A 27,551-nucleotide genomic window follows, 5' to 3' on the forward strand; every position below is an offset into this window, starting at 1 on the left:
TCTTCATGAATGTCATCAGAGCTGGTAAAAACAGATCATTATAATGTTTATTGCTGATGAAATGTTTAGAGGTCATAATGATCTCTCTCTCTCTAATATATATGTAAAATCTGTTAAATCTGTGAAATGATGCTATTAAAAGGAGGCAGACCAAAATAAGCCACACATACAGGCTAAGAGGTTATATGAATATTCAGCCAGCATTTTTGGTGTTCTTTGTTGCTTGTCTTCAGATTGTTTCAGAAATTTTTAGTTGTTGAAAAAACAAATTTTTCAGTTGTCCTTTAGGGATACAAGATAGAGTGAGCTAGTTATTTTTCAAGATGAAGTCATTCACCAAAATAAATTTATCATGTTTCAAAATACATAGAGTATTGTCAATGCCAGGGGTCACCAAAATAATCATATTTGATATAGTAACTTTTTAGCCCAACCCTCCAGCAACTGTGTGGCCACATAAAAATCTCTTAAATTTACTAGTCTCAACAAATAAAATTTAGTTTAGTTCTGAATTTGATCCTCAACTTGTTTACATTGGAATCATTTAAGGACCTTGAAAAGTATTGATGCCTATGTCCCATCCTTAGAGACTGTGACTTAAGTGGACTGGAGATGGGGACACTTGGCCTTTGGAATTTTTAAAAGATCCCACAGGTATCCCACAGCAGACTATCATCTAGTCTTGGAGGTGTTCATTCATTCAAATAACATTTGTTGAAACTTACTTCTATGCCAGGTGCTATATTAAATATTGGGAAATTAGAAATTGAGACAATGGACCTTGCTTTAAAGAAATCCCAGTGCAGAGGTGAAAATGGACCATGGGTTAACTTTAGTATGTGATGTAATTACTACATAAAGGGCAGAGGTTAAATCACCCTGACATGTGGCTGGAGGTAAGTGTTAGAAAGGAAAACCAGGAAAGAGCTTATGGAAGAGCTGTAGTATGGACCTGGCTGTTGAACTGAAAATGAAAAGGAGGAAATCATGTGGCGAAGAGGGGAAGGGCATTCCAGAAAGAGGAAGCAGGTTGTATAAAGGCGTTAGAAAACAAGTTATTAATACATCCAGCCTCTCTTGGTTTTCCTCTAATTCATCTTGCAAATCATTGTTGCAACATTTTTCAGATAGCATACTGTACTGCACTTATCAGTCTCCCGCTAAAAAAATGCTCATGGTCCTTATTAACATCAGAATGAATTCTGCACTGCTTAACCTGGCATTGGGCATGCCTACTCCTCCTTTAAGCACTTAGACTGTTTTCTTCATCAGCCATCTGAAGGCCCCAGATATATTTCCATCTCTTCACCATTGTTCACACCAGTTCCCTGCACTGTAATGTCCTTCCAGCAACCTTGACTATGTATCTGAATCCTTTTGTTCAAGTTTCCTTCTAACCAGCCTACTCTTTCATCTGACTTTTTCCAGCCCTTAATTTTACTATTTACTCAGTTCAGTTCAGTTGCTCAGTCGTGTCCGACTCTTTGCGACCCCATGAATCGCAGCACGCCAGGCCTCCCTGTCCATCACCAACTTCCAGAGTTCACCCAGACTCATGTCCATCGAGTCAGTGATGCCATCCAGCCATCTCATCCTCTGTCGTCCCCTTCTCCTCCTGCCCCCAATCCCTCCCACCATCAGAGTCTTTTCCAATGAGTCAACTCTTCACATGAGGTGGCCAAAGTACTGGAGTTTCAGCTTTAGCATTATTCCTTCCAAAGAAATCCCAGGGCTGATCTCCTTCAGAATGGACTAGTTGGATCTCCTTGCAGTCCAAGGGAGTCTCAAGAGTCTTCAACACCACAGTTTACTCATTTGGTAGCAATTAAATGATTCCCTTAATATTTATCTATGTCTTAGCTTTCTTATGAAATTAGAAATGCCTTACAGAAAAGCACAGAACCACATTCTTTTTTTTCCTTCATATGGCACAGTGCCTTGAAACAAAAAAACCCTGTATTTTATTACCGTAAATCTTATTTTATTACTGTAAACAAAACTGTATGACAATATTATACGTTTAGAAGATAGAGGAACTAGTTATTTGCATAATTGCCCAGTCTTTGGTCATTGGCACATACAATTTTTACAGAGTTGTAAAGATAGCGTACATACATGCTCAGTTTCTGAGTCATGTCAGAATCGTTCTTTATTCTGGCCTTTTACTCAGTGTATCAAATACATTTCCCCAGAAAAATAATAAATATTTTTGAATACTAATCAAAGGTACCATATAACCCTGGTATACCAAGAAACTGTTTTGTTTATGCTGTCTCAACTTTTATATGTCTTTACCCACTCTAGTACTCTTGCCTGGAAAATCCTATGGACGGAGGAGCCTGGTAGGCTGCAGTCCATGGGGTCACTGAGAGTCGGGCACGACAGAGCGACTTCACTTTCCCTTTTCACTTTCATGCATCGGAGAAGGAAATGGCAACCCACTCCAGTGTTCTTGCCTGGAGAATCCCAGGGACAGGGGAGCCTGGTGGGCTGCCGTCTCTGGGGTCTCACAGAGTTGGACACGACTGAAGCAACTTAGCAGCAGCAGCAGCATACCAATCCCATGAGGTAAGTAATAATGTTATTCTGAGGAAACTGGAGATACTGAGCTCAATTCCTAGCTGTGCTGTGCCACTTACTGTCTGGGTAAATTTGGACACCTCTTTTACTGACCTAATCCTCAGTTTCCTCATCTCTGTAATGGGGATAAAAATAATTCCCACCTTGCAGGATTTGGCGGGGATTAAATGAGATGATGGATGTAAACTGCCTGGCTTATGGCAAACATTCAGTACATTAACTGTCATTGCTGTGACTTTCCCTGGTCATATTTTATAGGCGAGAAAGTTTGGGATCAACAACAGCTCCCCAAAAGCACACGGCTAATATTATGTGACAGAGCCAAGATTCAAATCTGTGTCTCAGTTATATGATACAGATCACAGAATTGAATAGAAATGTGGTCCTAGTCAACAGAGTGTGTGTATTAGTTGCTTAATCGTTTCCAACTCTTTGTGACCCCATGGACAGTAGCCCATATAATTTTCCAGGTGAGAATACTGGAGTCGGTAGCCATTCCCTACTCTAAGGAATCTTCCTGACCCAGGGATCAAACCAAGGACTCCTGCATTGCAGGCAGATTCTTTACTGCCTGAGCCACAGGGAGGCTCTTTTTGTCTCTTATCACAGATTCCCCCGCGGTCCAAGCATCCTGTACTCTCTGCAATAGCACAGAATGGCAGGAGCAGAACTTGGGCTGGCACCTAGCGTTCCTCCCAGGAGCATTGTATCTGGGGCTTCTGAAACCAGACACCTGGGCCCCCTCATCAGGTCTCAGATGTAAAGCTGAATTCTCTCCTGCTTTTTTGGTAATAAGATGAATTCCCACTATATTCACATCTCACTAGGGTCACAGTCTAAGGGGAAATGGACTGGCTTTCTGCAACTGCCTGGAAGTTTCTAGTCCTCAACTTTTTACTTATTTGGAGAGTCAGCACAAAATTGGTCAGCCCTATTAGTTCTATTGCTGTTAATGATAGTTACTGTTTATGGTGATCTTCCTGTTTGCCATGGACACATTACATACATTATTACAAAACACATTACAGACATTCTTTCTTATAAAGCATAAACAACCCTTGGGATAGCTATTACTATCTCTATTTTAAAGATGAAGCAGCTGAACATCTTACCCATTATGACTACTGTCACCAGCATCCTTGTTTTAAAAGCACATGTTTTGATCATCAGTTCCAGTATTAGGATGATTTAAAAGAATTCTATCAGTCTAATTATGGAGTTATATTATCTAAGAAGGCCTATAATCCTTATTTTCCATTTCTGTACATTAGACTATCTTCTTATCTCCTCAATTTTCTTTCAATTACTCAGTAATATTTTAGGAAAAGTCAGAGCTCTAAGTTTTAGTCAATTTAAATTGGTCAGTTTTTTTTGTTTTTTGTTTTTTTTAATGGTGGTACTTATTAGAAAAAGACTTTTCATTCTTCTGGTTGCTTTATTGGAAAGTAGTGTTCATGAGCACAAGTTTTGATGACAGTTGGCTTAAAGACCAGTTTTGAAATGTCTTTCATTTACTTGAGCAATAAATGGGTTGCTCAATGATACCATCAAACTGAAAACAAGAGGAAAGAAAAGTCAACTTAATCTAACCCAAATGAGGAGCACGTTTCCTGGGATGAGAATGTGTCAAAGGCAGCATAGCGTGTCCTAACTCTCTTGTGGAATCAGGGTTGTATCACGTGTTAAGGGTAAATTATCTATTTTGTAAGTTAGGCCAAAGTGTGCTCCTTCAACTAACTGTGAAAGCATTCTTGAACACCCATGAAACCTTATTATTCTAATTACCAACAAAAGGGGTTGATAAATGAATGATGAAGCCAGGTATTATTGTCATTAAATAGACCTTGCTCAATTATTTATCCCTGGGTCTGGGGTTACAGCTCAGAGAGCTGTGCATATTGTACCAGGGGTTTGAGCTCTGAGACATGGAGACTACATTACAGACTTGGCAGGCAGCTTTTGTTGAATGCAGTTCAAGGAGATGACACACGTTTTTCAGTTAGATATTTGGTTGGTTTGAGGCTAGTGGGTATTCAGAATTTATCCACAAAAACCTATTTCATGTTAGCCATAAAAAATGGCTAGAAAAATCCCTTTAAATTATCTAGAACAATACAAATGGGTAGGAAAGTAGATTCATTACAAGAAAAATATTAAAAACTTTTTTTTTTTTTTTTTGCCTTTTGGTTTTCAAAGACTCTGCTGTTTGTTTTCTTGCATTCTGACATCTGTTATGGCTACTTTAGTGTGATAAGTATCACTTAGTGTTTATCTCCATATTGGATATTTTCTTTTTCTATCTTGTTTCTAACAGCACAGTTAGAAGATATTGTCTTCTGGTTAAGAAATCTGTTATCAGGAAGGATGGGATTGGGTGATGCTAGTTTCTTCCATCCTAAAATCATGCCAGCTAATTGTAAAGGTCAGCCCTGAAAACAGTGTAAAGGTTTGTTCTTTCTCTGAGCTCTTCCACCTCAATTTCCCTTCTTCTATGCTTGAAAGGAGCAAGATGCTTATACCCCTCTGTTCTTGCTTAACAATTCTCTGCCCACTACCCCTGGTAGTTATTTGGCCTTGGTAGGCAGTGGGGAGCAGGAGGAGCTAGAATGGCTGGCCAAGGAGCCCTTAGGTATGAAACTATGAAACTTGGAGAAGACCTCTTGGAGAATAGAGGAGGGGGTAGGGCATTGTGCTGTGCTTAGTCATTCAGTTGTGACTGACTTTTTGGAACCCCATAGACTGTGGCCCGCCAGGCTCCCCTGTCCATGGGGATTCTCCAGGCAAGAATACTGGAGTGGGTTGCCATGCCCTTCTCCAGGGGAACTTCCCAACCCAGGAAAAGAACCGGGGTCTCCGGCATTGCAGGCGAATTCTTTATCAGCTGAGCTACTGGGAGAAAAAAATTCATACTTGAAATTATATGGAGTGGAGTGAAGTCCAGACTTTTGTTTGAAAACTCAGAATGTTGAGGGTGGGGTAGGGTAATACTGGAAGACAAATATGAAACTATGCCTAGCACCAGGGAAAATTTGGCAATTTAAGAGACAAAAAATAAAAACTTGTTTAGATTGTTCAAAGGAGAAGTATGTATGTAATAACTGATTTAAAAACTCTTATGGAAGCCATATAAATAAATTTCTGTATTTTATAATTTAATTTACAATTAATTTTTTGGTGATTTCAACTTGTTTATAACCTTGACTTCCCTGTCTCTTAAATTTTGCTAGTTTACTGTTCCTGTAACATAATTATCAGCTCACAAAATTTAAAACCTATGGAGTAGATTAGCTATTCCTTTACACTTCTGATTGCTTAGAGCAGTCTTGTTTTCTAATTGGCCACTCAAATAGAAAGCAATATAACTCTAATAGGCCAAACTGATGTTCTTTAATTATCTCCTAAATATCAAGAGCTATGGATATGTCTGTAAAGTGGTCACTTTATTACATTTGAAAAACAAATTTTGATTTTACTACTAAGAAGAATTTTTGGTTCTCCATTTATAGAGAATGATGTGATAATTCCTACATATACTTGGTCTTAAGAATTTCAAAATTCTTGATGCCAAATAATTGTTATAACATGATGAATGGGTTCCTAAAAATCACCACACCTTGAAAATTGGGTAATGAAAACTACAGGGCTTACAGAATAATGGGAATGGGGCATAACATTCAGGAACATCATAGGTGACATATTTTAAAAAGAGAAATTTAAGAAAATGGCAGCAACATTTTACACATGTTAAATGGCTGAGAAATGCATAAATATTGCAATAAATATGGCTGTTTACCTTTAAAAAGATCTGAAGTTTGCTTGTGGAAATGGTAAAACTTCAGTTTGTGAGTTATTGTGAAGCCTGGAAGCAGGGTCATTGTAAGTCAGCTCTGAATGGATGTGGCTTTTCTGAAACATGGGATGTCATGAAGTAGCTGGTTGATGAGGTGTGTATGTTTTGTGTATACCCTTCTAGGTTTAGGTGGATGTGATTTTTTTTTTTTTGCATTCATTTAGCGTTTCTTGTAGATAAAAATCACACATAAGCAAACACAAAGTTTGTGTTATGTTCAGGTTGTTCCATAATATAACAATCATGTTAGAACAGATTCTTGGTTTCAAAACAAGTGTTACAGTGGAACTGACAGTGTAGTAATGCCTTCAGCGCATTCACATCTATGGTCACACCTTAGATTTTCACCACCACCCAAGCAAGCAGGAAGCATTTGTTCAATTTTTGTTTGTTTGAGAATCCTGGACCTGTTAAAAGCTACACAGTAACTGAAGGAATCTGTGCAGAACTTGCTCAGGTGTGTGCAAGTCCTGAGCAAGTGCACTTTCTTTGGAAAAACAGGATTCTCCTCAGCTAGGGTATGAAAGAAAGTGAAAGTGTTAGTTGCTCCATTGTGTCTGACTCTTTGCAACCCTGTAGACTGGAGCCCGCCAGGCTCTTCTCTCCATGGAATTCTCCAGGCAAGAATACTAAAGTGGGTTGCCGTGTCCTCCTTCTGGAGAAGGACACGGCAACCCACACTCTTGCCTGGAAAATCCCATGGGTGGAGGAGCCTGGTAGGCTGCAGTCCATGGGGTCGCTAAAGTCGGACACGACTGAGCAACTTCATTTTCACTTTTTACTTTCCTGCATTGGAGAAGGAAATGGCAACCCACTCCAATGTTCTTGCCTGGAGAATCCCAGGGACAGGGGAGCCTGGTGGGCTTCCGTCTATGGGGTCGCACAGATTCGGACACAACTGACGCGACTTAGCAGCAGCAGCAGCAGCAGCAGCAGCATGTCCTCCTTCAGGGGATCTAACCTGGGTCTCCTGCATTGCAGGCAGATTCTTTACTGTCTGAACTACCAGGGAAGCCCCAGCATGGGTATGCTGCTGCTGCTAAGTCGCTTCAGTCGTGTCCGACTCTGTGTGACCCTGTCCCTGAGATTCTCCAGGCAAGAATATTGGAGTGGGTTGCCATTTCCTTCTCCAATGCATGAAAGTGAAAAGTAAAAGTGAAGTCGCTCAGTCGTGCCCGACTCTTAGCGACCTCATGGACTGCAGCCTACCAGGCTCCTCTGTCCATGGGATTTTCCAGGCAAAAGTATTGGAGTGGGGTGCCATTGCCTTCTCCGAGCACGGGTATAGAGAGTGACAAAAACATGGACAAGGTTATAGAGACAAATCACAGAGGCTGGGTTAAACTCAGGTTACTTGATTTTCAGTTTATATCAGTTCAGCATTTTATAAAGTGTCTGTTAGGTACCATACTCACTTCTGTCTTCTCATCTCTATAACACATAGTTTAAGTTTAACTGTGATATGCTTGTTTTTGATTGCCTGCATTTAAAACCCAGCCATGAGAGTTCAGTTTATACTTGTTGATATGGCTTTATCAAACATCCTAGACTGTAGAATGTTTTAGAAACTGTTTTTCAATTAATCTTCACAGCCCAGAAGTCCTGTTGAATGTCAGAGTGTTTCACAAGGCCAGCCTAATAACTCTTCTTCATTTCTAGGAAGCTGTCCTATTTAGTTTCTGAGAAGGCAGGAGAGAAGGGTGTGATTCCAAAGTCTAGAATGACTGCCTTTGAGCATTAATTGATGTGGATAATACAGTTTTTAGACACTTCCCTATTTCCATCTACCTGAATTATGCCAGTCATGTCTATTTCAAGTTTACTTGAAAATACGTTTACTAAACACGTCTTATGATCCAAGTAGTGAGCAGTGCTGTGGGAGAAAAAAAGGGTAAGATATTGTCCCTGCCATCAAAGAAATGATGTGGGGAGTCTGATGTCTGAAGAGAATCTTCTCCATTGTGCTTGTGTTTTTATGGCAGACCATGGGTAGGTGCCCATGTATGGGTGAATAATAGGGCACCATTGTTTAGTTATCGGCTAAAGTAGCAGGCATGTGCTGTTTTGATCACTGGTTATTGTAAAATCATGAGTTTAGCACTGATTCTGAGGAACACAAAAATATCCTTCATCAACTTAAGGATGAAGTTTCATCTTTCACCTTTTAAATAATACTTTGTGTGTTGTTTGTAGTCATGTATTGAGGGGCCACCTAACTGATGACAGTGTTGTAGAACCAATGTCCAGGTTTGGATTATCTCTTGGTTCTCTTGGGTTATGACTTTTATGGCCCCTGAGAGGTCAGGGCAAGCCTGGACTGCCTCTATTTGTAAAATTCTTTCCAAATTGCAAACAGGCAACGATAGCAAAAATGACTAAAAAAGGTTATAAAAGTTGTAGCGTATTTAACATGTTCACTTTATCCATTTTGATGAGTTGATGCTTTTTAACGCACACAAAGACACTGATGTGACTACTGTAAAAGTACAAATATTTGGGAATAATGTTAAAGTTTAAATTTGAAACCCTTTGAGAATGTGAGGCCAAAGATTATTCCTTTCCTTTTCTCTCTTCCCTAAACCCCTTTGCTTTATATAGTATGATTTTTCTGTTTTAAGTCATAATTGCTTTTATGAGATTAAATACCAGGTCAATAAGTGTGTTCTATGTCAGTTTGTCCCAAACTCTCTGCACTATTTTTTTTTTTAAGCAATCCTTAAAAAAGAAGGAAAGTATTTTAAAATAAACATTCTGACTGCCAGAATCTGAAATAAACTTCAGATTCAATTTTACATGTGGTAGAAATGAGAACTGGGGTTCTCTATTTTGATGTTTAGCATAAATTCTTTGCTTTTTGATAACTCCAGCTGATTAACAAGTGAGACTAAAACATCTTATTCTTCCTGGACAGAATTTTAAAAACTTAAACACTTGGCTAGATTTTAAAACTTAAACATCATTTACAAATCCCAAGATTATGAAATTCAGTCACTTGTTAAGAGTTTAAAAGGGTCAAGGAGAAATAAAGCAGTAGACCTAATAAAATTAAATATCCACTACCTATATACTATATAAATCTCCACCCACATTTTATTTTGTTTTATTTTCTCAGGGAAGCAAAAAAATTTGTGAGTGAAAATGAAGGGGCTCTTGGGAAAGGAAAAGGGAAACAGTGGTTTGCATTTAAGATGATGATGGCCAAGGTAAGTATTTTCATAGCTCAGTCAGTTTGATGCCATATAAGCTCTGTGGAAGCCACAGTGCCCCAAGGGGTTGTAAAATTGGTTCTGTTCTGAGAGAGTGAAAAAAAAATCCAACATGTTACGTGTATACTTAGGCACGTTATACTAGATACTCAGTACTCTGTGTTATTGAAATTTGGAGAAAGGGGTGATTCAGAAAAAAAAAAAAAATTTTTTTTTTGTCCTGAAAGGCTCTTTAAAGGAGTTAAAGTGAAAAATAAGTTGAGATACATTGATTTATGGCAAAAGATTGACTTGTATAATTTTATCACTTCCAAATGTAATGGACTGTGCCCCTTTCATTTTCATTCCCTGGGAGTTATGTGGTTCTGGATCAAGGTTTCTTTCTCAAAATGTCTACAAGTTACAGAGCCATATAACTCTTCTCTACTAGGTACATCAACTATAAATTGGATAGAACATAAGAGAAAACAAATGATATGCCAATATAAACTTTTGGAAAAGATAGAAAAGAGACTAACATTTATTTAGCACTTACTATGTTCCAAGCACTGAGTTAAATCCTTCTATAAAAATTGAGTCCTTATTATAAAAGTGCTTCCACATTTAATTCTCACAGCAAAGTAGGTATGTAGACATTATTATCTCCTCTTTACAAATGTTATACCACCTGATGCTAAATATGTTCCCATAGAGATGGAGTTTTGTGAATAAAGTTTATTTATCTTAAATATGAAATCTATAGGTAGATCTGATACATACTTATATATCATGGATTAGTTTTACCTGTTTTTACAGTTTAAATAAATGGAATCATACAGTATTTATGCTTTTGTTTCTTGCTTCTTTGAGCAATGTTATTTGCATGAAATATGTCCATGTCGTGGGAGTTATAGTTCATTTTTATTTATATGTTATATTCTATCATATGAAGATATTGTAATTTACTTATCCATTCGATTATAGATGAATATTTGAGTTGTTTCTGGTTTAGGTAATCTTTTGAACTTCAGACTCGTATCAAATCTTATTTAGCTACTCCTAAACATGCCTGTTTAGCTCATCCATTATCCCAGCATCATCTATACATATGCAAAGTTATCTGTCCCATCCTCATTCTTCTTCTTATGGGTAACCCAACATTGTTGGATAAAGTGGAAGGAAGATCTTTTACAAAAACTAGTTTATGATTTTTTTTTCCTTCCCTTTCCTATAACACCGTGCCTTTCCATTTAGACAACTGTTTTATCTCTACCAGAATGAAAAGTCATAGCACTTAACATACTGTACAGTGTACTTGACCTAGAAGCCCTTCAAAGCAGGAACTGTGCCTTATTTATAGTTCCTTAATTTCTTCATGCAATGAATATTTAATTAAACACATACCTTATTAGGTGCTAACTCAGTCCCTGCTCTCTTACTGTGTAGCAGAATAAACAGATCATTTTCAGTGGTTGGCATGTTTTCTGTAAAACAGAGAGCCAGTAAATATCTTTTAATTAAATTGGTCCAGGAGTAGGTGGGGAACAGGAGAACAAGTGAAACCCAGCATCTTCCCCTTTTACAAAAAGCACTATGTGATGCCAGAGCAATCTTTCCAAGCTCATTGTCATGTGATATTTTGGGATGAGTATGGGGGATAAACATCTTAACAAACAAGCAGTTGGGTTTTACTGTTGTACTTGGCTTTCTTTTCAGAAATGGGCAAAATTTCTCCGAGATTTTGAGAACTTCAAAGCTGCTTGTGTCCCGTGGGAAAATAAAATCAAGGCAATTGAAAGTAAGTGCTCATTCTATCTCATTAGATGAGGAATACTGTCCTAGATAAATGTCTCATAAGCTTATCAGGTGGTTTTCTCAGTCCTGTACTACTGAAAAGATTGAAAACAAGAAAACAAACAAATAAAGACATTTTTATGACCTCTTTGCTCACTGTGAAGCTTTGCTAGCACTTACTAACTGCAGCACTGGAGACTCCACTCTCCTTTTCTGCATTAGACCAAAATATTCTCATTTTGACCTTGTATTTTCTTCTACACATGAAAGTCAGTATTGTGCACAATGACATTGAGTCATATCATTGGGAAAGCAGAGATTTTATTTTGGAAATGAACATGACATTGAAAATACATAATCACTTGAAATATTGTAAATCAACTGTACTTCAATTTAAAATAAATTCATATAGAAATATCAAAAAAAGAAAATATACATTCACTTGGATGTTAGACAATAATCAAAATGAGACATATCTAAAAATAGTGAAGAAATGTTAAAGCATCATTTTCAAACCTCTGAAGGGAGAATAAGCAATAATCATCCAGAAACTCACTATCCGAATATCATATTGTGCCTTCATTTTGTACAATGTTCATAGTGTACAGAGAAAGCAGGAGAATATACCCAATCAAAAACCTATTTATTATAGTGCTCTAGGCTTATAATAAGGAAGATAAAAATTTTTTAATATTGTAAATATGATTTTGAGCATAACCTGTGTTATATTCTGATTTCTAATAGTTTTGAGTAGAATCTGATTTTCCTCCATACCCCTCCAGATAGCAGGGCAGATTTTCCTGCTGGCTAAATGTGGTGTTGCCTAATTAAAGTGGAGGCTCCATAGGGAGATAACACAGTTGATGGATATTTCACTGACAAGATTGGGCACGTTTTAGGAGTGACTACCTCTCAGTCCTCTGTCTCTCATCATCAGATGGCAATGAATTAAAATATGTCAGCTTATTAATCGAATACATAATACATAATAAAATAAATCAGCTCATTAATTCCTCCCACATATTCCTATACCAGCCCTTTCTTGCTGTATTTTTCTCAACACTTATCACTATCTAAAATACAGTATTTTTCATTTAATTTAAAAATAAATTATTAAATAAATAATAAATAAAATAATTAAATGAAAAATACAGTCATTTCACTTCATCTTGTTCATTTCTTCCAATAGATATGAAGGCAGAACATTTGTTTTGTTCACTCCTGGACCCCCAGACCTAGAATATGCTTGATCTTAATGAATGTGCTGAATAAAATTAAATTTCCAAATGGAAATGGAAAAATAAATTTCTAAAACTCTTGCTGTTTCCATTTTGATCCCAGTAGGGCCTGGATCCCAATACTAATGTGGACCAGGTACTCACTTGTTGACTTTCAACTTTTTTTCATATGAAAAATAGATTTGATAATTCTTGCTGTGAAGTTTTGTGTCATATGGTGATGCCATGGAGTTTAACTGTTATGCCAGCCTTGTAAAAGGACCTTGCCTAAAACCCCATGGTTACCTGCTGAGAAGCACCTTATCAACCACATTGGATTGCATATTTTGCTGAAGAAGCTGTACATTGGTACTCCAGGAGTACAAATATAACCTATACTTACTTGACTCCTGTATTACTATGAAAACCATGGATTAAATCATTGAATTCTTTCAAGCTGGAGATTACAAGCCTTTCTCGGAATCAAAATCTACTTCTTCCTAATAGTAAATTACAGCATCAAAGTTAAAGTGTGATACAGACTTAGAGAATAGACTTATGGTTGCCAGGGATGGTTGGGGGAAGGGATAGTTAGGACATTTGGGGTGGACATGTATACACTGCTATATTTAAAATAGGTAACTTACAAGGACCTACTGTATAGCACAGGGAACTCTACTCAATGTTATATGGCAGCCTGGATGGGAGGGGAGTTTGCGGGAGAATGGATACATGTATGTGTATGGCTGAGTCTCTTCACTGTTCACCTGAAACTATCACAACATGGTTAATGAGCTATACAAAATAAAAAGTTGAAAAAAAGACAGTTTTCAGAAACAGGAGACATAAAAAAAAAAAACTAAGGTGTGATAGACTACTTTTTTTTTAAGACCAGAAATAGCTTTAGACAGGCAACCTTAAGCACAGAGTTTAAACTACATGTTTCCCTGCTGGCCTAAGGGCTCCAGAAAAATGTAAATTAAATTTGCCACATTTAATTCCCCATCCTTAGATCAGTTTGACAGAAACTGTGCTCTGAATCCTTGCCTAACAAGATGGTATTTATATTGTACTTTACAGCAGGTAATTTAATTGGTCTTTTCCCATTTAGAAATGCTCATATTTATCTGCTTGTCTTATTACCCATCTGTTCAAGAGGAAATTATCACGATGACAAACTACAAATTACTCTGTCTTAATAATAAATATCCAGAGGGAGATATGAAACCTTAACATTAATTTAAAAGATACACAAGAAAATTCAGGAAAAAGAATATTGTATAAGGTTTAGACTTCATTTTAATAAATACCAAAGACTTTTAATATATTAATAATTTACTAATGAAACAGAATTTATTCATTAGATTAAAGAGAAAGGAATTGGTCATTGATGGGCACAATCCAGATTTGTAAATTTGATCAGCCTTAGCTGTTTGATGGATATTACGTATATCTATTCTCTCACACACACATTCATTGCATATTTATTCTATATAGCATAAAATAGTATTTAAAAAAAACATTTTTAAAATGAATTTAACTATGATTATCCCAGGTGGCACTAGTGGTAAAGAACCTGCCTGCCAATGCAGGAGACATAAGAGTTGCAGGTTCGATCCCTGGGTTGGGAAGATCCCCTGGAGAAGGAAATGGCAACCCACTCCAGTATTCTCGCCTGAAGAATCCCATGGATGGAGGAGCTTGGTAGGCTACAGTCCACGGGGTCGCAAAGAGTCGGACACGACTGAGTGACTTCACTTTCACTTTCTACAAGAATAAGTCTAAGCACATGGAAATTACTGTTCTTTTAATTATGCTCATTTAGCTACACTGTAGAAAGGTTTCTTTTTTTTTTTTTTAGGAAATGCCAGTTTCAGTCAACAATCCCTGGGAGGATAGAACCACTGGGCTAAGTGAATATGAAGAGGGAAAAGGTTTTCTTTTTCATTTTTTGTGTTGAGAAAGGGAAAGGGCATATGGAACTTTGATGTCAACCCATGGATTTGTTTTCTCTTCTTTGTGATCTTTGTTTTTGTTTTGTTAGTGTTCTTTCCTCCTCTGCCATTGGTAGATGTCACACAGAAGGAACACTGCCTTCTGGACTTCTCGGTCTCTTTGACCTGTGTCTGGATCTTTCCTACGATCACTCTAACTTTGATGAAATCTATTTTCCTACAATTCATTTTCTTTATACCTAGGATTTTGCAGAGAAAAGCCTTAGTTTTCACTTCTCTACCTCCCCAAAAAATTGTGGTGAAGCCACTTTCAAGTCTAAAAACTCGAGTTTATAAGCTTTGGGATCGAATGTATATTTCACCCATAATATATATGGATTATATATAGGGTGGATGTGTTTGTGCATCCTCAGTTGCTCAGCTGTGTCTGACTCTTTGCGACCCTATGGACTGTAGCCTGCCTGCCAGGCTTCTCTGTCTTTGAAATTCTCCAGGCAAGAATGCTAGAGTGGGTTGCCATTTCCTCCTCTAAGAGATTTTCCTGATGCAGGGATTGAGCCCAGGTCTCCTGCATTGCAGGCAAATTCTTTACTATCTGAGCCACTAGAGAAGCCCATATATTATGTAAGGGGTATTTTCTGAAATATTTTAATTTGCTTTTCTTTTTTGCTTTTAGGTATATTTACACTTATCTGCCAGGGACTGTGTATGGGGGAGTGGGAAAGGGTGGTCCATGGTGCTAATTAGAAGAGCAAAAGCATAAAAGGCCAGGAAGGAAGGAAAGAAAAAAGGATGGAGGGAAAGAGGGAAGGATGGGTCAGTATCCTATGCTCAGAACTCTATATCAGAGGGTTTCACATGTATTTTCAGGGAAAAGCTTGCCACGGAAACCTAGAGACAAATATTCTCCAGTTAATGAATAACTGTAATGACTAATAAGCTGGAAGTCCACTGCCTTCAATAAAACATGATAAGTGAACCTGGCTGAGGCAGCCCTTGGGTAGTTGTTACCAGAGAACACAGATAACAACCATGAAATGATATGAAATCACTGGGAGCCAGGTGGATGATCAGATGTCCTCGGAGAGGAGGATCTGCTCCAGCATTTCTGCAGATAGACCAGTGCATCCAGTTACAACACCTGGCAGGGGGCGGGCATGTTTATCAACAGCACACACTTTTTGAAATTTTGTAGAACTCAGTACCCCTCTACAAAATGAAATGAATCCAAATACAAAATGTCCAACTGGGGCTTCCCAGGCCATGCTAGTGGTAAAGAACCTGCCTACCAATGCAGGAGACATAAGAGACATGGATTCAATCCTGGGGTCAAGAAGATGCCCTGGAGGAGGGCATGGCAACCCACTCCAATATTCTTGCCTGGAAACTTCCATGGACAGAAGAGCCTGGCGGGCTACAGTTCATACATAAGGTTGCAAAGAGTTGAACATGACTGAAGCAATTTAACATGCCTTCATGCATGCACAATGTCCAATTAGACACTGAATTCCTTTTAAGTTTCTATAAAAACTGTCACTGTGTTCTGAGAGTAAGTAAGATGGTACCTAAAGAATGGACTAAATTCTGGAAATAAGAGGTCTGACTCTCATATGAGCTTGGCTTTATCTTAGTAAGCAGAGGCTGAAATTTGCTCCACACTAACTTCCCTCCTCCGGTAATAATGCTTCCCCATCAGCAATGCTTCAAAGCTAGAGACCCCAAAAAAACCAGTGTTCCCCAGGAGGTGCTTTGCTGAATGAGTCAGGACAAAGGGCCTGATGCAGATAGTAGCTGAGAATGTTCCCTGGTTTTTCTTGGGCAATGAAAATGAAAATTAGGAAGACTGGGGAAACTAGCAACTTGCTATTGAATCTTAAATGATTATCAAAGGACATTGGCTTTTATTAATCTGTGAAATTTCAACCTGAGACTCAAATTCAGTTTTTTCTTCCTTTTCCATTCTCTGATTTAAGAGAATGCTTTTATTTGGTTTTTCTTCGTCAATAAGAATTGGACAGATCACTTTACTTACCTGAGGTGTGAGTTGACAGCACATTCTTGCTTGTCCCCTCCCAATTAATTCCCCAGGCCTGAAGTGAGTGTTAAAATGTGAAGTCTCCCTGCCCACCCCCACTGCTTAACACTTGTCAATGACTTTTCGTCACATTTAAAATAAAACGCTCACTTTTTACCTTTCCTTAAGAGGCCCTACACCCACTGTCATTTGGTTTCTTCATCTGCATCCATCTCCATTTTCCTTTTTTCATTGTACTCCAACCGGAAGCCTTTAGGTTTGTTCCTCAATTGTCCTGGGCTCTGGCTTCCCTCATGATATTTGTCCCTGCATTTTCCTCTGCTTGAGCTGCTCTTCCCCAGCTCTGGACACTGCTGCCTGTTCCTTCAACTTCAGATCTCTGCTCAAATGTTACCTTCTTTCATTTCAGCCTCTGCTTACTAAGATGAGGCCAAGCTCACATGAGAGTCAGACCTTCCTCTACAAACCCATCTAAAGCAACCCCTCTCAATATTTTACCTTCTTCCCTCTAGGACTGATCTGGATAAATTATTATATATACTTTTATAAATTTATGATCATAATGTAATGTAGTATATATTATGATGGATGTATACTTCTTTATGTCTTTTTAAATTATTGCATATTTCTTATTTCCACACCTCAATAAAATATAATTTGTATTAGGGCAGCAATCCTGTCTCTGATATTATGTTTCACATCTAAGATAATTCCTGACAGAAGGTAAACATGTGAAAAATGAATGAATGGACTTCAGCTTCTACACTATCTATGAAATGCCCCATCTGCTCAGAACAGCACGGAATGGTCTGTAGGATGTGTGTGTGTGTTCGTCACTCAGTTATGTCCAACTCTTTGTGACATCATGGACTGTAGCCTGCCAGGCTCCTCTCCATAAAAGATGTGGTAAACTATGGAAAGAATATTGTTGCTTGAGGAAAAAAGAGGAAGAAGCACAGTAATTATAATGATAGCTAACCACTGGCCAGGCATTGTAGTAACTGTAATAGGGAGGAATTTTTGTGTTCTGTTATGTTAACCACTAAAGGGATGTTGCCTGTAAGTTTAAATTATACATAATGGCCTGTTTCTGGGAATCCTGCCTTCCAGGTAATGAGCATTAAGCTAAAATATCTCTGTTTAGCTCATGAGGAACATTCTCATCAGGTCTACCTATGAATGACTAAAGGAAGGAAGAAATTAACACATTCCCTCTGGAAGCTAGCTGGAATTAGGAAGTGTTTGACTTTTTTCCCTCTGCTTTTAGTATAAAGGAAACCTAACTTCTAAACCAGGCCAGATAGTTCTTTGGGGGCATAACTTCACCATCTTCTTGCTGGCTTTCTGAATAAAGTCATTACCAACAACTCATCTCTTGGTTTATTGACCTGTTGTGTGGTGAGAAGTACGAGCTTGGGCTCAATAACATAACCAGTTTATGTAGATTTTCTCATTTAACTGTGTTAACTCAAAGAATAAAATGAACTCTTCAAATGGCAACTCTGGCTGCTGAGCAAAAGGCAGGAAGATGGACTCTAAAGATGTAGTAATTGTGCAGAATGCACATCTACTTTTATCATGTTAACATTTTCTCTTTCTGGATAGAAAAAAAAAAAAAATGCTAGAGCCTGTAAAAGTGAAAAAAAAATCAATGTGTTGCAATGATGCAATGAGATGACTCAATTTGGAAGACACCAAGACTTGGCTTTTGTCTTGTTTTGCCCCCTCTCTCAAACTTTTATTTTCTTTTTAATAGGTCAGTTTGGCTCATCAGTGGCTTCATACTTCCTCTTTTTGAGATGGATGTATGGAGTAAACATGGTTCTCTTTATCCTGACATTCAGCCTTATCATGTTGCCAGAGGTAAGATTCTGACTTCTAGTTTATAAAACATGCTGTAACAAGCTTCTTATGCAAGCACTCTACTAAAAAAAGTCCACTCTTTAAGAGCAGAATGCCTATCTAGCTACCTATGCTGTTAGAGTAATAGTATTTGTAACAAATTAATCTTCAAAATGGTGTCCATCAACCAAAGGTCCTAATTCTTCTCTGAGGAGTATGTGGCCTCCTGAAATAATAAATAAAATGTGTGTGCCTGTTTAAATGTACATTTATCTGTGGAAAGTTTCACAGATTCTATCAGATTCATAAGGTGGTCCCTATGCCCAAATATTAATTACTCAAGAGAAAGACTTTGACATCTTGTGAGTTGCATGTATTTATTTTGCCAAGTTAGCTTTGAAAAAGATACTATTTAGTGCAACTTTGCAAAAAGCAGGGGAGAAAAGGAAAGATATAAGCATCTGAATGCAGAGTTCCAAAGAGAAAGATAAGAGATAAGAGAGAGTTCCAAAGAGAGAGAGAGATAAGAAAGCCTTCCTCAGCGATCAATGCAAAGAAATAGAGGAAAACAATAGAATGGGAAAGTCTAGAGATCTCTTCAAGAAAATTAGAGACACCAAGGGAACATTTCATGCAAAGATGGGCTAAATAAAGGACAGAAATGGTAGGGACCTAACAGAAGCAGAAGATATTAAGAAGAGGTGGCAAGAATACACAGAAGAACTGTACAAAAAAGATCTTCATGACCCAGATAATCACAATGATGTGATCACTCACCTAGAGCCAGACATCCTGGAATGTGAAGTCAAGTGGGCCTTAGGGAGCATCACTACGAACAAAGCTAGTGGAGGTGATGGAATTCCAGTGGAGCTATTTCAAATCCTAAAAGATGATGCTGTGAAAGTGCTGCACTCAATATGCCAGCAAATTTGGAAAACTCAGCAGTGGCCACAGGACTGGAAAAGGTCAGTTTTCATTCCAATCCCAAAGAAAGGCAATGCCAAAGAATGCTCAAACTACCGCACAATTGCACTCATTTCACATGCTAATAAAGTAATGCTAAGAATTCTCCAAGCCAGGCTTCAGCAATTCATGAACCATGAACTTCCAGATGTTCAAGCTGGTTTTAGCAAAGGCAGAGGAACTAGAGATCAAATTGCCAACATCCGCTGGATCATAGAAAAAGCAAGAGAGTTCCAGAAAAACATCTACTTCTGCTTTATTGACTATGCCAAAGCCTTTGACTGTGTGGATCACAATAAACTGTGGAAAATTCTGAAAGAGATGGGAATATCAGACCACCTGATCTGCTTTTGAGAAACCTGTATGCAGGTCAGGAAGCAACAGTTAGAACTGGACATGGAACGACAGACTGGTTCCAAATAGGAAAAGGAGTACATCAAGGCTGTACTAAGACCAATTAACTAAGACCAAGAAACAAGACTGAGGTTGTGTATTTAACTGTAAGAAGTTAAATGACTCTGACTTCTTTGGATGCTTACCATACATGTTGGGTTAGGCTTTACTTAACCTACAAAGGATCTTTCCAGATATCAGTATTTCAAAAGCCAATTTGTTCAATACACCATTGGCAACAGCCAAAACTAATTGTTTTGAGTGACTTTTTATCCCTGTGGTTTCAAATCAGAGCCAGCTTTTGCATCAAGCCACCACCCCACAAGAATAATACTAGTGTCTTATATGCTTAATGAGTTTCAGCTTTTAATGTGCAAAGTACTTTCACTTCTTTTACTCACTGAGTCTCACAACAAATTTATAAAGTAGAATAAAGTCAAGTTTTCTTTCTCCATTTTAAAAATGTGGAATCTGAGTCACATAATGGTCATTGGACTTAGCTGATATCACAGAGTGAAGAGATTTTTTTTTTTTTTAAGCTTATCTGGAATGAGCGTTCATCTTGTGTAACAAGCTTTTGCACCCTGTTTTGCTAGTTTTATAATCTTTGAGATAATTTGGGGGGTTATATGACTATCTGGCTCGTGAAAGATGGTGGACTTAGATCAAAAGTCCTAAGATGTCTGAGGTCATAAGTATAGTACAACTCCTAAGCAAAAACTTTAAGCAATGCAGCAGAATGTACTTCACCTATTTTGAGTTAACCCCAACTTTGTTTTTGCTCTTCTCTAAGGAAACCTGAAACTCTATCACCAGTTACTATGACCCTTCTCCGTGTCAGATGCAGGGTATACACGGAATCTTATCAGCTGCGTTTACTCTTTCCCCCTACACCATGCTGCCTCCATGTGGAGGAATGAAAGGTTATTGCTAATTCATTCCAACTGTAGAAAATTGTAGGATGCTCCTGGGTTGGGAAGATCTTCTGGAGAAGGAAATGGCAACCTACTCCAGTATTTTTCATGGAAAATTCCATGGGCAGAGGAGCCTGGCAGGCTACAGTCCATGGGGCTGTAAAGGGTAGGACATGACTGAGTGACTGAGCACTGAGCACTCATATGTAGTGCAGGAAGCCAATATGTGTTCAATTCGATGTGTTCCCAGAACTAGGAAGCATATTGGTTTTGGATGCTTTTTTCCAGGTTGTGTTAGATATTGAGGGGCATCCTGTTTTCTGGGCATTGATTATCAACTCCAGCAAACAAACAGAAGAGGATGGGCTTGCTGATTGCTGACTTTACAGAATCAACAGAGGGCGGGACTGGTTGCCTCCTGGCTGCAATGCTGGATTTTTCAGGGGCCTCCACCCAGCAGCCTTACTCAGCATTCCTCCGATGCATTTGCCCTTTTGCCCTAAGTTCCTGCTCCCTGTGCAAACCGGAGACCCTAATCTTCTCTGTTTTCTGTGGCCTCCAACTCTGGGGAAAAAGAGCATGAGTAGAACCCACCCTCTGTTCTGTTCTGTCTAAGGAAGCCAGAAGAACTGCCGTGGAAGCTGTGCAGTTTGGGTGGAGAGAAGGAGCAGGGGCTGATTCGCAGCCGTTGCCCAGTCAATCTATGCACCTAGGTTTCCACCCACGTTCTTCCTCCTCCTCCGGCCACAGCCCCAGAGAAGGGATGTTTTCATGTTGCACAAGAAGTAGCATCTGCTTGGCCAACTTCATGCCTATGCTGGGGCTAGAGGGGTAGTTTTTTCCCTACTCTGCTCCATCACTGACTTCTTCTACCCCTAATCACATGTCTTCTAACCTGGTAGCACAAGGTCTGGGCAGTAAACCTGAATCAGTGATGAAGCCGACATCACAGTCAGGGTGCAGTCTTCCCTCCTAGTTAAAAAGTGAAAGTGTTAGTTGCTCAGTCGTGTGAAACTCTTTGTGACCCTGTGGACTGTATCCCACCAGGCTCCTCTGTCCGTGAGATTTTCCAGGCAAGAAAACTGGAGTGGGTAGCTACTCCCTTCTCCAGGGGATCTTCCCAACCCAGGGATTGAAGCCAGGTCTGCATTGCAGACAGATTCCTTACCATCTGAGCCACCAGGGAAGCCCCTGCTAGTTGACACCCTCTAATTGTATGAGTGATCTCCTTGTTCTTCTCTTCCTTGACATGAAAGAGAGATTCTCCTCCACCCCCAGCCCTGAGGGGTATTCCCATCTGACTATGTGGGTAGTATGTTTTTCTTTGAAAACTATTGTCCCCCAAAGGCCACCTCTCTCTTTTCCTGACCTCCTAAATGAGACTAGTATGGCAGTGGTGGTGGGTAGTAGGGCTCTCAGCAAGCCTCTGGGAAAAGTGGTTGGTTAGATTGCTGGTGGTCTGCTGAAGTCAGAATGCAGGGTCCTTTGTTCTTAACTCTGAATTTAGTAGTCAGTTCCCAGAAAAGGGGACCCCACATGGAGACCCACAGAGTCCCCATGAAAAAGTTTCAGAAGAGTTCTAACCGAAACCATTTGTGATCACATGTGTGGCTCAGACTTTGTTTCCAATTGTCAACTGCTTTCTTTGTTTTTCCATGTAGTACCTCTGGGGTTTGCCATACGGCAGTTTACCTAGGAAAACGGTTCCCAGGGCTGAGGAGGCATCAGCAGCCAACTTTGGTGTCCTGTATGACTTCAATGTAAGTATTTCCACATAGCTGTGTGGTGACAGATTTTTCCGTATTCTGTAATTCCATGGCCCCTCTTCTGTAACTGAATAAAGGTCTTAAGAGAGAGGGCTCTGACCTCTTTAAAAAAAAGAAAAGAAAAAGGGAGGAAAAGTAAATGGAGTTTAGGAATATGATAAGATGATTAAATGGGAATATAGATTATTGAATGAACATTCAGTTCAGTCACTCAGTCATGTCCGACTCTTTTTAACCCCTGGACTGCAGCACGCCAGGCTTCCCTGTCCATCACCAACTCCTGAAGCTTGCTCAAACTCATTTCCATCGAGTCAGTGATGCCATCAAACCATCTTGTCCTCTGTTGTCTCCTTCTCCTCCTGCCTTCAATCTTTACCAGCATCAGGGTCTTTTCAAATGAGTCAGCTCTTTGCATCAGGTGGCCAAAGTATTGGAGTTTCAGCTTCAGCATCATTCCTTCCAGTGAATATTCAAGACTGATTTCCTTTAGGATGGACTGGTTGGATTTCCTTGCAGTTCCAGGGACTCTCAAGAGTCTTCTCCAACACCACAGTTCAAAAGCATCAATTCTTCAGCGCTCAGCTTTCTTTATGATCTGACTCTCACATCCATACATGACTACTGGAAAAACCATAGCTTTGACTAGATGGACCTTTGTTGGCAAAGTAATGTCTCTGCTTTTTAATATGCTGTCTAGGTTGGTCATAACTTTCCTTCCAAGGAGCAAGTGTCTTTTAATTTCGTGGCTGCAGTCACCATCTGCAGTGATTTTGGAGCCCCCCCACCCCCTCAAATAGTCTCTCACTGTTTCCATTGTTTCCCCATGTATTTGCCATTAAGTGATGGGACTGGATGCCATGATCTTAGTTTTCCTCATGTAAATATTATTGTCACTGTTTGGAAAAGGACAAAGCAAGAGTTTGCAAATGTGCTTTTTGGAAAATCTTGTTGTATTCCTCAGGTTTTGATATTTTGTATTAGCATCTTCCCCTCTTACACATGTCTATTTAGCATTATTGAAGAGTCAATACTAAATAAAACTAGATAGTAAATACTAAACAATACCTAATTCTAACTGTTATATAAAATGAAAATGATTATCACTCGATTGTTATACCCAAATGAGCATTATTCAATCATAGCACTAAAATGAGTATATTACATTTTGAGCTCCCTTGGGTGGGGATTATTATGGCAGGGATTCGTTTTTGCCTATTGAAAAATCATTTTGGAGCATGATTCAAGTCTGTGACAATGATTCAATTCTACACATTCTTCTTAAATGTGTAGTGGCCAGATTAGAGATGTTCTGAAGTGTATAGGATCAGAAAGTAGGTGGAGATTGGGGAATTAATACTTCAGGAATCTTTGAAGGGTAGCAAATGAGAATAAAATTTTATGTAAAGTAGGGAATGAAGGAAGGAGAGAAAAATAGTGGTCTTCATACTTATACTATTAATATGCATATTTCACAGATGTTTTGAATTCTACCCTCAACCTCTCTAAATTGTGAGTTTCCTAAAGAAAGGATAACATCTGCTGCATCTTCGTTGAAGCCCTTGACATAATACTCAACCAGTAGAGACTTAATGAATCTTGTTTCCTGGGAATCCTGAGCAAGGGGGAGGATTTGTAGAGCGTTGAAATAAGAACCAAAGAATTTAACTGATGTGAGCAGTACCAGCAAATATAAACTTTAGGAAACGTTCCCAGCCTCTGACTCAACAAGGCAGCTATAGAATAAGCACAAGCAGAGTGACAGCCTCAACTTTGTGGCCTTTGTAATTTTAATTCACACCTGTCAGTTGGAATTTTCACTTAAATTCAATGTTTATTAAATATAAACATGCCCTGGTTTTACAAAGATGAATGTGACATGGTTCTTGACCTCAAGGTAACTATGACAGTAGAAGAAAGCTCTTACACAGGCAACTAGTATACAATATGTTCTGCACTTAGTAAAATGAAGGAGAAAAAAATACCGGGGAGCCCTGGGGAAGCAGGTTGTTTATTTTGCTTGCGTGCCTGGGTTTCAGAGAAGATATGGCCTTTGAGTTAGATTTGACTTCTTTTCTTTTATTTCTTCTTTCTATTACTTCTACTTCTTCCATTTCTCCCTCTCTCTCCTCCCCCCCTCATTTACATTTCAATTAATTTATTACTATGCATCCCCCATGCTATTTTATTTCTCATTCTCTCCTCTGATTAGTAACATAATAAGCTTCCAGTCTGGTTAATAAGACCAAGAACTAATAATATTACTGGCATTTTCTGATGTTTTAGTCATATCAGGGAAAGGAAGAACTAAAAGTATGAATAAAAGGTGTTTTGACTTTTAAACACATATTTTTGAAGTTTCTACACTTACAAATTTGTCAAGTAACTGAAATGAAACAATGTCCATTTTGCAAACAATGTCTGTTTGAGATTTTAGAGGTATTAATTAACTGAGAAAGACAAAGAGGAAGGTGGCGCTGGGAGAGTTGCTAAGGAGTAGACTAGAGAGTCTAGGAGATGAACACAGGAGACTAGAGGAAAGGTTTGGGCAATGAGTATGCTTTCTAAGATTTTTATTATTGCCCTCAACAGCTTTCTCCTGTTCAGTTTGGTGAAATATTATTTTTTGATTGTGCACCAGATCTTAGTTGTGGCATGCAGCATCTTTTCATTGCAGTATGTGAGATCTAGCTCCCTGACCAGGGACTGAACCCATGCCCTCTGCACTGGGATCACAGAGTCTCAGCCACTGGACCAGTAAGGAAGTTCCCAGTTTGGTGGAATACTATTTACTGTGGCTTAGAGGAAGATGGAAACAGGAAGATCCTATAATATTCACTTAGGCCAACCTAGAAATTATTCTAAGGCCATGAGAGATTACTGAAAGGTCAAGAAAAAAAGTCATTAAAGTAATGGTATGCACTTATTTCTTTCTTAATTTTTTTCTGAGGACCATGATCACTCAATTGTTTGACATATCACAAATAAGAGACTTAAGAGAGTAATGAGAATTTTAATCTCATACAGACTTTCTATCCCATGTCTCACATTATAAAGTTAGGGAAACATTGAGTCATAGAAGCATGTTTGAGGTCTTATGGCTAATAAAACCCTCTTAATCTAGTGTTCTTTCTCTGTCCTATATCACATCAGTCAGTTTTTTGTCATAATTTCTAACATCCTTCTCATTGACAGTTTCTGGAACAAAAACTGACTCCATTTAATGCTGTATCTTGCAAGGGGAAAAGGAGTTGAGTGGTTGGATCCCTTTTCCACCTTTTGTAATAAACATGCAATTCTAAATTAGCTTCTCAAGTAGAAAGGTTCAATATTTAACCTTGCCTGAATTCTTTACTTGCTGCTCTGAAGAGTTACCTCATAGAGGTGCCCTCTCTGTATTATCAAGTGATCTAACTCGACAGCTCACTATTTCATCTATCATAGTATCATGGCAGAAACCTTTGGCCAGATATCCTTGAGGTCCCTGGAAACCCAGAATTCTGTACTTCCAAAGAGCCCAGAGATGCCAGGAGAAAAAGTTTTAGGCCCAGGGTAGAGATGACTGGTGCCTAAATGGTCCAATCAGAACATGAGCTTTTTTCCCTTCATTTAAGAATGTTAATATATCAGATTAGTTAAGCAGTATCATATAGACGCAGATACAGAAAAGCACAATCAACTTACAGAACACTGTAAAATAGATGCAAGCATGACCTCTTGTGGTATAAGATCCTATAAGTCGAGAAGGATCAGAAAATTTTCAGGGTGGAGGTGGCAAGTTTGTGGGGAGCTGCTTCTCTGTTGAGTTTATGTTAGAACCTTGGAATGTCTCTCTGGACACTCCCCCTCCTCACTCAGAAGTATCCCTTTGGAGCTCATCCAAATTCCCTTTAATTAATAGCAGTTGAGTACCATTTGATATATGCAAGGCCAGCCAGTCTTATGGATTCTCAAAGTCACCATTTACAAAGCACCATATTTTTAATTTATTTTTATTATATACCCTGTTGTGGGTCTTACTGGGTAAGAGAAAAGTATATTTTATTAAAATAGTAAGAAATAGAAAGGTGGTATAATATGGATATTATGAATCAAATTGACAGAAATAGTATTATTTGAAGCAATAGAATTAGAAGAACAGATTTAAGTCAGTAAGAGGCTGTCTTCGTTGGCATGATATTTGGAGACACAAGAATGATGTAGGAATGATGAAGAGACTATAGAGCTTTGATATTCTTGTGAGAGAGACAGGGAGCAACTGAGGTGGAATTTGGAATGAGCTTGAGCTGTTATCAGACAGTGAGATCATGTGGGTAAAGATTTGAGCTGTGAGTAAAGGGAAATGCATTTAGCTTTCCAGCTTGAGGGCATTTTATACATTGTGGATGGAGACAAATGGTGAGTCAAACTTTGTCTTCCCTTTTCCCCTGGTCATCACAGATAGGGAGATGTGGTGAGAAGAGGAGAGTTTATACCCATTATGTATTAAACAGGCACATACATTAAATTTTATCTTTATATAACAATGCTTCAAGATGAAGATCAATAATCTTTTTATATTTGAGGAGATTGGGACTCAGGGAGGTTCACTGGGTTTCCCAAAGACGGCACAGATAATTAAAGAAGGTATTGAAATTCAAACTAAAATGTGGCTGACAATGTAAAATTGTTTGTTTTATTCTATCATATCATCCCAAGCCTATGCCTTCTGCCCACTTTTGCCACATCTCATTTTTGAGGTCTATCCTCAAAGGAGACTGTCACAAACAGTCTAAATGTTAATAAACAGCAGTTCAGGCCCTTGTTTTATTGGCATCAATGTTTCTTTTAAGTAGTGATCCTCTAAAGCCAGGGCATCCTCTCTCAGACAGTCTCAGTTCTTGAAGTTCCTTCATCTCTTACTGTACCAGCCACATTTAGAAGAGATATTTTTGTGATTCACATATGGAATGATACATTCTTTCTTTAGAAATGTTTCAGTAGTTCAAATGTATCTTTGTTTTTAGAGAGCTCCCCTTTTTAAAATTGAGGTAAAATTGACTAAAACATTATATTCGTTT

General features: G+C 38.6%; 1 protein-coding gene across 1 annotated transcript in view; it reads left to right on the plus strand.

The window, feature by feature from the left end:
- TMC1 (transmembrane channel like 1) overlaps positions 1-27,551 on the plus strand; it is a 114,687-nt gene that overhangs the window by 29,579 nt on the left and 57,557 nt on the right. Inside the window, exons 6-9 of the mRNA XM_061427074.1 lie at positions 9,543-9,633; positions 11,332-11,413; positions 18,373-18,479; positions 22,390-22,488. Of these exons, the coding sequence (XP_061283058.1) occupies positions 9,543-9,633; positions 11,332-11,413; positions 18,373-18,479; positions 22,390-22,488 (379 nt within the window). The remainder of the gene's footprint in view (positions 1-9,542; positions 9,634-11,331; positions 11,414-18,372; positions 18,480-22,389; positions 22,489-27,551) is intronic.

This window comes from Bos javanicus, chromosome 8 (assembly GCF_032452875.1).
Source record: "Bos javanicus breed banteng chromosome 8, ARS-OSU_banteng_1.0, whole genome shotgun sequence".
NCBI classification, from domain to species: domain Eukaryota; kingdom Metazoa; phylum Chordata; class Mammalia; order Artiodactyla; family Bovidae; genus Bos; species Bos javanicus.